General features: G+C 33.8%; 1 protein-coding gene across 1 annotated transcript in view; it reads right to left on the reverse strand.

Annotated features, from left to right (window-relative positions):
* Positions 1–11,552, reverse strand: part of LOC110018388 (protein OPAQUE1-like) — an 87,812-nt gene that overhangs the window by 8,124 nt on the left and 68,136 nt on the right. The window contains exons 13-15 of the mRNA XM_020715688.1: positions 9,413–9,583; positions 9,143–9,298; positions 8,755–8,931 (exon numbers count right to left, since the gene is read on the reverse strand). Of these exons, the coding sequence (XP_020571347.1) occupies positions 8,755–8,931; positions 9,143–9,298; positions 9,413–9,583 (504 nt within the window). The remainder of the gene's footprint in view (positions 1–8,754; positions 8,932–9,142; positions 9,299–9,412; positions 9,584–11,552) is intronic.

The raw sequence follows: 11,552 nt of genomic DNA on the forward strand, positions 1-11,552 counted from the left end.
AAAGAAAGGTAGATGAGAGATCCAAATATGAGCAGATAACCTAGTTGGTTAAGTCTTGACAATTCCTTTCCACACTGATGATAATGATAATGATAAATGGCAGGAGTACAGTAGTAACAGTGTTACGACTTGTGCTAAGTGTGGAAAGACTTATAGAGGAATGACTCATAGAGGAATGCCTCTCAAGCACCAACATCTATTTTTGGTGTCATCGGTAAGGACACATGGCGAAATTCTACCCTACCTTGGATCAAAGTCTCCCAATTGATACCAAAGCTAGTCCTCCACCTCCCTAGCCAGGTTCTGACAAACAACGACCAGTTGAGTCGACAGGATCAACTCCATCTCAGGGTCAGATGCGGTAAGATGTATAGCCTCGAGTGCATTGACTCAGTATGAAGCAAAAGAAACACATGGCGTCATGTAAAGTATTTCTTTATTTCAATGTATCAACCAAATCTTCAATTTATACTAGACTTTATATTTTGTTTATTATAAGTATTGTATCGATCCAAAATAAATTTGTCAAAATTTTATTTGATACCAAAGCATCATATTCCTTTATTCTAAAGACTTCGTGAGAACTGAGGGATTGAACACTTTAAGGATGCTTGATACCTTCTCAATCATTTTCCCTGATGGGTCTCGTATAATGTCTGAGAGAAGCTGTTGTCTGAGTATGATCATCCGTGATAGAAGCTTAAAGAAAAATTCAATAGTATTACCACTCAAGCATTCAAACCTTTTAATAATTTGATCCCCCATAGTTACAACTCTGCCACTAGAGCTACTACTAATAAAATTACATTCCATGTATTCAGTTTTAGTTCTACGCAAATGAAGGCATTTAACTCCAATGTAGAACTCCATAATTCAAATTTTGCTTGAGCTTCTTCTTTAGTCTTATCAACAAGAAGTATATCATCAATGAAAATATACACCAAGGTACATTCTTCTGTAAATGTCCAATAAGAGCATCCAAAACTAAAGCAATTAGATATGGGCTTAAAGCCGATCCTTTATGTAATCCAACGGAAATTAAAAATATTTGGTCAATACTCCTATTCAAACACAACAACTCTAGTATACATATCTTTAATGACTTGAATATAAGTCATATCAACACCTTTCTTCTATAGAACTCTCCAAAGGATATCTTTTGGAACCTTATCGTAATATTTTTCTAAATCAATAAAAATCATATGTAGATCTTCTTTATTCTCTTTGTACTTCTCCATCAAGCCTCTCAAAAATTGTATAGCTTCCATGGTAGACCCACCCGACATAAATCCAAACTGATTATGACAAATCTTTGTAATACGTCTTATCCTATGTTCAATTACCCTCTCCCAAACTTTTAAAGTATCACACATCAATTTAATTCCTCTATAATTTGCACACTCTTATGCATCTCTTTTATTCTATAAATGGGGACCAAAATACTCTTCCTCCACAACTTAGGCATATTTTCAATTTTAAAAATAATATTAAAAGCGGTGGTACAACAAACAAAGTAATTTCACAACAAGAAGAACTAATTAAAGATATGAAATGTTTGTGGTTATCAGTAGTCACACCAAATTATGAAAATTTTATATTATTGAATCAAATGCTCATTCTATCAACTTTAAAGGACATGATACAAGATGTCTTACCATAGGATGCTGAATTTGAGAAAATTTTATACCAAATGAATGCAGGTCAAGCGAAAAAGTGTGAGATTAATAAAGAAAAAATTATTGAAATATCATAATAGAATTTATATCCCTGATGTGAATGATTTGCGGCAAAAACCTTGCTTGAAGCACATTATTTGAAATATACAATACATCTAGGAAGCAACATAATGTACAAGAAGCTTAAAGACTTGTTTTAGTGGATAAGATTGAAGCGGTGCAATAGAGTTCGTGACAAGTTGTTCTACTTGTTAGATTATTAAGATTGAACATTAAAAGTTTAGTGACCTATTGCAACCAATCTCTATCGCAAAATGACAGTGGGAAGGCATTGCTATGGATTTTATGATTGGGCTACCAAGATCAAAGCAAGATCATGATGCTATATGAATGATTAATGATAGCATTACCAAGTCTGGCCATATTTTGTTTATTAGACATAACTTATTGAGTCCCATAGTCAATTATTGTTGGCTAGAAATTATTGAGAAGAAATTGTATCATCGCATAGAGTCCCCAAGTCAATTATTTCAAATAAAGACAATAAATTTATATCTAGACTATGGAAAAAATTTTAAGAGGCTTTGAGTACACAATTAATGTTCACTACAACGTTTCATCCCAAAACATATGGTCAATAAAAAATAATGATTCAAATATTTAAAGATCTACTTAGATTTTGTGTGCTTAATTATGTTGAAAACTAAGAAATACATATCCCCTTAATAGAATTTACCTACAATAATAGCTTCCAAACTAGTATTGGCACGACCCCGCATGAAGCCATTTATGGATAAAAATATATAACATCTCTTTTTTGGGTAGAAATTGATGAAAAAAAGATAATTGGCGCTTAGTTAGCTAATAAAAATATTGAGAAAATTCGATTGATTTGTGATAAACTGAGTTGTTCAGGATAGACAAAAAATATTATGATGCTAAAAGTACCAACCAATGAAATTTGAAGTAAGAAAATGTCTTTTTGAAGGTTGGTCCTATGAAGGATGTTAAATGATTGAAATGTATAAAAGTTAAGCCCATGATATGTTGGTTCGTATGAAATTTTGGAGAAGATTGAGAAAGTGACTTAAAGACTTTCCTTACCAACACATGAACAGAGTGCATGTATTTCATATTTCCTTCAAAATATATTGCTAATGAGACTATAAAGCTTGTCACAAACTCTATAGAGATAAAATCAGATGTGAGATTTGTAGAAGAACCAAAAAGAATTAAAGATTATGATGTGAAACAACAATAACAAGATGCCATTTGTGAGGAAAAGGAAATGAGATCAAATATTTCATAATTTTTCAGAGTATATATGAATTATTTTATCATACATTAAATTTGGAGGATAAAAGTTTTATGAGAGATTATATTAATCATTCTTTTTTATTTTTATTTACTATAAAAAATGAATTGCTTGCTTAAGACACCCGCATATCAGGTGTCAATCGAGATCTCCCACCACCCTCGAAAGCCTTAATCAAAGGCACAATGCCATTTCCTTAATTCTGCAAGAATAAAGCGAGTGCAAGAGTGCGAGAGACAGTGAAGGGAAGAAGTGGCAATCACGTTAACATATCTTCATGTCGAGTAGTTCGAATGTCAAAAATTGAGGAGGCTAGTGATCTACAAGGTAGGAAAGAGAATATTCAACGGCAACTCTGCGAGCAAACCTTTACACAGGCGTGTAGAGCGGCTCAAACATGAGCTTCCCTCATGTGTCTACGATTAACAGTGAGGGAGAGAAGATGAGAGCAAGCAAGAAAGACATGCAAACAAAGGAAAGAGAAGAAGAAATTGCAAGCATCTCTCGCAATCATGAGAGGCTTTCTGCACTCGAGAAACACCAAAGCGAGTTTTTGTGTGCCCTAGACGCAAGGCTACTATTCAACAACAAGAATATGGGGGATTTGTCGTCCTTATGTAAGAAATGATGAATTGCAACTTTGAGTTTCTATTTAATCATTTTTTTAATTTCATTTTGGTAAAGAAATTGAGTCATAGTTAATTTGATTGAAACTTCAAACAAAATTTCAACTGAAAACATTGAATTTTATAAAATTATGTTAGGGTTTTTGATTTGGAAGTTAAAATCAAAAAACAAAGAAGGAAACTTCCAGGTATGAAGCTCAATTTAATTACTTAATTGCTATATTTCTAATTAAATTGTGCTAAACATAAACAAAAAGTTGAAGAACCTTACATTCAGAAGATTAATTTAATTGCTTTTAATTCAAGCATGACGTGTGACGCGCAATCTCGCTCCCTGCATCTGCGCATGAAACCGGTGCAGCAGGGAGCAAGCCGGTCCTTCCACCCCCGCTGGATCGGATCGACCTGTTAATTCCTTCTTTTTCTCTCGTGATTCTGCTCCTCACTGTTTCTGCGATCCTTTCTTCCTCGTGCCCTAAATCCACAGCTCCTAGCCATTCTCGCACACCTTCCTCCTCATAGCCTTTGTTCGTCCCTTTAAATCCTTTTCATTTCTTCTCCTCCTTCCTTCCAAGGCTGTCTTCTTTCCTCCCTATTTAAAATGTTTATTCTCAAGCCTAATGAACTTGTTTGATTTCTGATTTCAAAGAACTGTCTTGGTGTTTTCCCTCTATTTGAGGGCCGTATTCTTCGGTAGCGGGGTGCTATGACTGTATCCCACCAAGATGATGTGTATCTCCGCGTCAACCCCTTCTCCTGGCGTCGCCTCCTCCGTTGCCATCCTCCAAGTTCCATCCTGCAGCCAGCCCGACCCCCTTCTCCTGCTCTTTCCAGTGCTATTGGCCGACTGCCCCTCCTACAAGGGACGCTGCAGTCCCTTTCAATGCCTCCTCGTTAGTTGCCGCAATTTTAGTGCCAACCGACACCCTTCACAGCCAACAATCGTACCAATAGCTCCCTCCCGACACTCCAACATCCTCCTAGCCGCCGATAACACCTCCCCAACCTTGCGACAGAGCCATAAGTTCCACCCAACTCGAATCAGGACTATTCCTACTCTTCGTAGGGCTTATTTTAGTATTTGTTAAGTCGCTATTCTTATATTACCATTCACATGTTGTGTTGTTTTCGTCCAAGTGTCCGTGTTATACTTTCCTTCAAAATCATCAATAAAATTATATCGTTTTGAGTTGTGGTTTGGGTTAACTCCGATATCAAAGCATGCGAAAAGAAATTTAGGAGTCACTTAATCGAAAATTTGAAAGTTAATTGATTTAATTGTGCTCTATTACTATCAACAACAATATATTTCATATAAGTAACAACTAACTAAGTAATTAAATAAAGAGCAAATAGATGTATCTAAATAATAATAATATAATAATAAAATTACAATTAACATGAAAGGAGGACAAGAATCATAGGAACTAATCAAATCAAATGTGTTATTATAGGTAATAAAAAAATTGAATGAGAAAAAAAGACAATGGACTGTACTAAACAAAAGGGTAAACATATTTATTTTACAATAATTCCTTTATTTAAGAAAACACATGTAAATGTTCTAATTATTTCAATACACTATTTTAAAATGCAAACTTGAAATATTTTTAGTATTTTCCTTTAAAAAAGAAAATATCACGTTCTTCCAATGATTAATTAATTAAAACAAATATTGGATAAAAGAATAAATAAAACATAATGTATGCATATGCATATGTGGTGTCACTACAATATGGAACAAGCTAGGGAATTAATATATTCGTGCACGTAAAATAAATATTGAAAATGAAATTAAAACAAAAATGAAAATGAAAATGATTGCCTATCTTTTTAGTGGGTTTTAAAAGATATTTTGAAATGTATAATTTTAGTTTACATTTAAACAAACTTTCACCGACAAATATTTTAGTTATAATAAATACAAGTAACAATAAAATTGATTTCTTTACTGTCTTATTTTTACTATTCACTATCTTTATATAAAATATTTTTAAAATGTGAATTATTGTAATTTAGAAATGTTTTACCCACTAAGTAGTTTAACTCATACCTTCAGCTTCTAACATTTTTCAATAGGGAATTCTTTAGAATAGAGCTAAAATTAAAGATTATGCATACAAACATCAAAGAGGCCAACATTTCAATTTAGTTTTTATTTTACTACTAGTTGTAAAAGTTTTAAATATGAAGGAACTATTATAAATTAAAGTTTTGTGAAATAGAATGACCTTTATGATTTAAATGCTATTAATTAAGAAATAAAACTATTTAGATAGTTCTTCCTCCGTCCGACCGTCCGTTCCCGCCTTAATATTCCAAGCTCCTGGCTGAGTCGTGACAATTCCTAACTATTTACATGGGGTTAACCCCAGTCTATAAAAGAATTAAATTAATTCCCAAATTCTTTTAATTAGAGCTAAAATAATCCTCTCCTAAGACTAATTCAACTCATAATTAACGAGTTTGAGAATTAAATTGATATTTTTATAAATTTGTGACTAAAATGACCCTATAAAAGAGCCAATTAACCATTTTAACACTTTTCTAAAAAAAATTATTGGTCAAAATTGAGCTATTAGCCACCAACTGAGATGCATGGTTAAACGACTATTTATAATGAAGGGAAAAAAATAGAGCATAGGACATATGATGCAACAATAATACAAAGGCACCAGAACAAAAATATATGTCAAGACAATCCATTAATATTTAGATTATTTATCATGCACAACACATTGAAAAACGAGAAAAAGTTTAATTTGAGGTTCTTTGATGGGGAGGTTGGTAACACAAATTAAGTTGGCGAAGATTTTTAAAATTTATTTCATTTCAAAACCACTACTTGTTTTTATCGTACGGATGAATTTTCAAGCTTATGAATACTTTATGTTTTGCAATATTTTGATTATTTTCTTTTCATTTGTATTAGACAAGTTATCAATCCATTTAATAGCAATTAATTGGCTCACAAGGCTTTCCAAACTTGGACAAGCTTAGAAAAGACATATAACTAAAACTTTACTTTGCACCTTTTATTTCATTGAATAAACAGTTCTTTTGCTAGTACGATTTCAAGTGGAAAGGCTTGGTGGCTGATCATTTAAGGCTTTAATGAGTTCTTAGTGATCTTTCCCACTCCTATTTCTCTCCCACAACACAATTTCTCTCCTCCACGAAGGCTCGATCAACCCTAAATCATAGCCTCCTTCAGGGCCAAGTTAGCTACAACCCATTCAAAACTCTTCTACCTCAACTTTCCATTAACACTGAGATATCATGGTCAAATGCCTAATATAGATAGACAACTTCATATTATAAGCAATAAGATTAGAAAAACTCACAACTCCTTAATCACTAATAAAAAACCTATAATAGCACTACCATTAGTTCCTTAACATCCCAAGCCTATGATTTGGAGTTCAACCCGACCTCCAAGAAAACTCTACTCTTTTAAGCGTAAAAATTTTAGCTTTAAATCTTTCTAAAATCTTGAAAACATTTTTTCCCACCACCGCAAAGGAGAAATAATTATGTTACTTCCTTCATCATAAAAATCTCATAGATCCTACATCAACATCTATTATAATAAAAAATGAGGGTAGAAAACACAAGAAGGACATAAAGAGGACACCAATTCTGAGGAGGCCACTCCCGTGTTAAAATGAGCAAGGCTGCCCTCTATCTAAGGTAAAAAGGCCACCTCTCTCTCTTAATCAATTAAGAGGAGAATATCCAACAAACAATAATAGTGATAAGTCCGTATTCTATATTATACTCTCATCCCTCCCCCTAAATACACTCTACATGGAGGTTTTAAGAGTTTTCCAATGGAATTGAGATATGTGTAAGAATATTTTAAGCAAACAGATAGGGAGATATGCTGAGTTAACAACTAATCCAACAAGAATAGAACAGACAAGCACAAAACCAAGTGAGTAAAAGACATATCCCTGATTGGAGGAGAAAGAAGATGCATGTGACTGAGCAAGAGAATTCAACATTTAATTCATCATAGATAATTCAATACAATCTTAAAGGCAACGTTATTAAAACCAGTAATATTTGAAAAAAAACGAAATACAGGCAGCTATGAATCCTAATATATAATAAAAATGAACAAATCCAATCCTGCCAAAACAAATCAAATATAATAATCATTTTACAATAAAGATAAATTTAATCAAGTTTAAACATGTAGAATCTATTTTTCAAAAATTTTCCCCGGGATGAATAAAACTTTCTTTTAAAAAGTTTAAGGTCGTGACAGAGTGGTTGGTTTGAATTGACTCATACACAGCTAAGGCCAACATCCTCCAAAGCCACTGCCCCACACAATAGAAATGCAGAAGGTTAAGGTGGTAGAGAAAGAGATGCCCAAGCTTCAGAAAGTTATCTTTGATCAGGCATGTGACAAGATCTTCTAGTAGAATATCTCTATAATAGCAAGATGAAAACAGAATCTCCTTGTAGAATGCTTGTATTAAACAAGGCGTATGACAAGGTCTCCTTGTAGAATACTTGTACTAAACAAGGCAGCACAAACCCAGCCTAAGAAAATATGAATGGAACAGGAAGCAATAAATGCTCGTGGATTTTCATTACAAAATTAAAAAAAAAAAAAGAAAACGAAAACAACTAACACATACAATAACAATAGTGCAATCTCACGAGGTAACAATAATCGCTGAAAGAGCCTCAAGATTAGCAGACAACCTCAAGGACAATAGGTTCTAGTCTTTTTGTTCATCATCTTAAGATCAAGATGCTCACAGAACAATAGAAAGGCAGGAAAACTTCTGGATTAAAATATGAAAAAAACAAAATCTGCATTAAGTTATTTGTCACCACTAAGCGTATTGCTATTGATTCCTTTCAAATACAACATTATTTTATTCTTATTCTTCATTATTTCGCTGGAGAAAAAATAAATTTTTAATCATTTTAGCCAAATAATATACATATATTATAACTATGTCTCTCAGAGGTCCTCCAATTAGTGAAACATTTGTAACAATCTCAGGGAATATAGCTTAGAAGTAAATGTTCGAATTGCAAACTGCAGATGTAGTTACATTTAATTTTTTCAGCTGTAATTTGGTGGAAGTTTAGGTTTTTTTATATCCATTGCACTTACCTGAATGCATTGAGACAAAAGTGGTGATAACTCTCTTTTAAAGTTATCCCTAATCATTCCGAAAATCTTCTCTAAACAAGCAGCCAATTGTTGCTTAAATAGTAAAGCAGGATACTTGGCATCAATGTGTGAAGTTCCCTCTTCAGAACCCATGAGTTTCAACGGAGATCTTAAAACCTGTAAAAGGTTAATGAAGGGGCATAGTGAGTATACCTTATTATTTAAACTAAAATAAATATACAAACTAGAGCCCAAAAAAAGTAAACAGGGGCAAAAAGGGACAAAAATTACAATTTATTTTTTGTATATAACAGCCAGCCAAGTTTTTTGCAGTATAAAAAAGGCAAGATTAATAAACTATATTCTTGTTTCCAACAATCAAACTCACCTGAGCCATCCTACCACTTAAGCCTGTTGATCCAGAAGAGCGACGATTAGGAGTCTTTAGAAAAACATTTGACCTTAAATTTCTTTGTAGGAGACATAGAAGGGCAGACGTATTTGATAACCAGTATGGCAAAATATTTTCATTCTCCCTTTCAACCTGAAGTTTATGCGGAGAAAAATGAGATTCCCTTGCTTGTTATTGTAGTAATTTTAGTTAGTTTAAGTGAAACCATGTTATATCATAGAAAAACAAGTGCCAGAAAAATATGACCTGAAGAACATTATTGATTGCCTCAATTATGCTGTCAAAAATAGCAGTCCTCTCGGCCTCAAACGCTCTCCAATGGAGAAGACATCTATATAAGATGCAAGCCGCAACAGGTTTACCATCTTTAAAACCCAACTTTCCATTGATGATTCCAAATAGAAGATCATAATTTTCCTGCATAAAATTTCATTTAAATCAAAGAGTAACAACCAAAAAAGTATAAAAAAAAGGTACATTTGGCTGGCCCAATAATAGCTAATAACAATGAAATGATGTAACGAAAATGCAGAATTGAGTTGAAGGGGTTACAACATTGAATATCTCAATAGTTCCTTTTGATAAGTTTTAGGATTGTAGATGTGAAAAAAAACAATCTCCATCAATATTACCTCAATCAATTCCGCCTATGGATGTAAATGATTTTAGCCAAGCTCGAACCACACTTAGCATGAGCTTTGAGTTTAATTAATTAATCCAGTGTGTCCTCGAACTCAATTCTATGAGTTCGAATCTTCTCGTAACATGCCTTATTATAAAAATGAAAAAATAATTTTGACTTGAATAATTGATATACTAAAATGATAAAGAGAATTAAAATTTAGAATAAAAAAATAACTTAATGTAAAAAAAATATTGAAGTTAAATATTTTAACAATTTTCCACATAAGCACATGAATTCTACTATATTTTATGCATATTTTCTATTAATAATTTTTACACAATTCAGCTCATGAGTTAATGAGCAAAGACAACGTTGGATCAAACTTGGCTTATTAGCCGATTGGATTTAGCTCATGAGCCATTTATCAACATAGCTCAAAAGTCAACTTGGCTCAGTTACACTCTTAATTCCACCTCCATTAATTTCATTTACATTAAAGTTTCGCCAAAGTTTGGATCAAACTTGGCTTATTAGCCGATTGGGTTTAGCTCATGAGCCATTTATCAACATAGCTCACAAGTCAACTTGGCTCAGTTACACTCTTAATTCGACATCCATTAATTTCATTTACATTAAAGTTTCGCCAAAGACCTCCACCTTATTAACATCATTTGATTAGTACTACCACCTCATCAAAACACAAATAATTGTAATCATTTCGTAATAATTATTTGACTTAATTTTGAATGTTGTCATATTAGAAGTTCTTTTAGGATTGTAAAAATAATAGACAAATATTGGAATAAAGTAAAAATAAAATTCCACCAAATTCTTATCATATTATTAGAGCCTTGGCTTTTTCTTAACATTCCTATGAACCACAAGCTTCAGCACGAGTTTGCCTAAAACATGCAAGCATCAATGACGCGGGCGTTGAAAGCAGCACCCGAGTGCAGGCGCTGAATGCGCCCTCGAAATGAGGCGCTTATATTCTGCGGAGCCAGAAACCCCGCGGCATTTTACGAGAGCAGAAGGCAGGACGGGATCGCGATCCCATTCAAAGGCAGAAGGCTGATCAGAAACTCTCGCGATCTAGGGAGCTGCTTCACATATTTGCCACACTCGTCTTCTTCTGGGAAAAGTTTTTTTCTGGATTCTTCTTGCTTTCCCACCGGCCTTCCTTTTGTGTAGAAGTAGGAGGATATAAATTGCCGTCCTCTATGTGTGGGGAGTGAGTTCTGGTTTTCTTGTCCTCAAATCTCCTGTGTGGAACATTTTTCCCTCTTGCTAAGGTTGTATCCGACTACAAATGGTGCTCCGGTTGTATCCTGCTCCGAGATGGTCTTGTATCATTCCTATCTCCTCCACTTCTTCCCCTCGAACCTTCTCCTACCCGTCACCTAGTCGCTGACCACCCCCATATCCCTCCACTACTTCGCCTCCTCCTCCACTCCTTCCACAACTTGCTGTCCAGCTTACCTACAACCAACCAAACATGATCCCAAACTATCCAAACAACCACCCAGCCTTCCCCATCTCTCCCTATCACCCCGCCGACACCACCACAACCTTCAGATCTCTTCCTACAATCCTAACTAGAGATTATACTAATGTTGTATTACATATCTATTTGAGTCGTGTTGTAACCTGATTTCTATATTAATAAAAGTTTATTTTTGACTTTCCACTATTTTACAACTAATTATGATGTCATTTGGTATCAAAACTAGTTCAACCCTAATCCCATCCTAGGGTTTCCTA

The sequence above is a fragment of the Phalaenopsis equestris genome, unplaced genomic scaffold (assembly GCF_001263595.1).
Source record: "Phalaenopsis equestris unplaced genomic scaffold, ASM126359v1 Scaffold000021, whole genome shotgun sequence".
NCBI classification, from domain to species: Eukaryota; Viridiplantae; Streptophyta; class Magnoliopsida; order Asparagales; family Orchidaceae; genus Phalaenopsis; species Phalaenopsis equestris.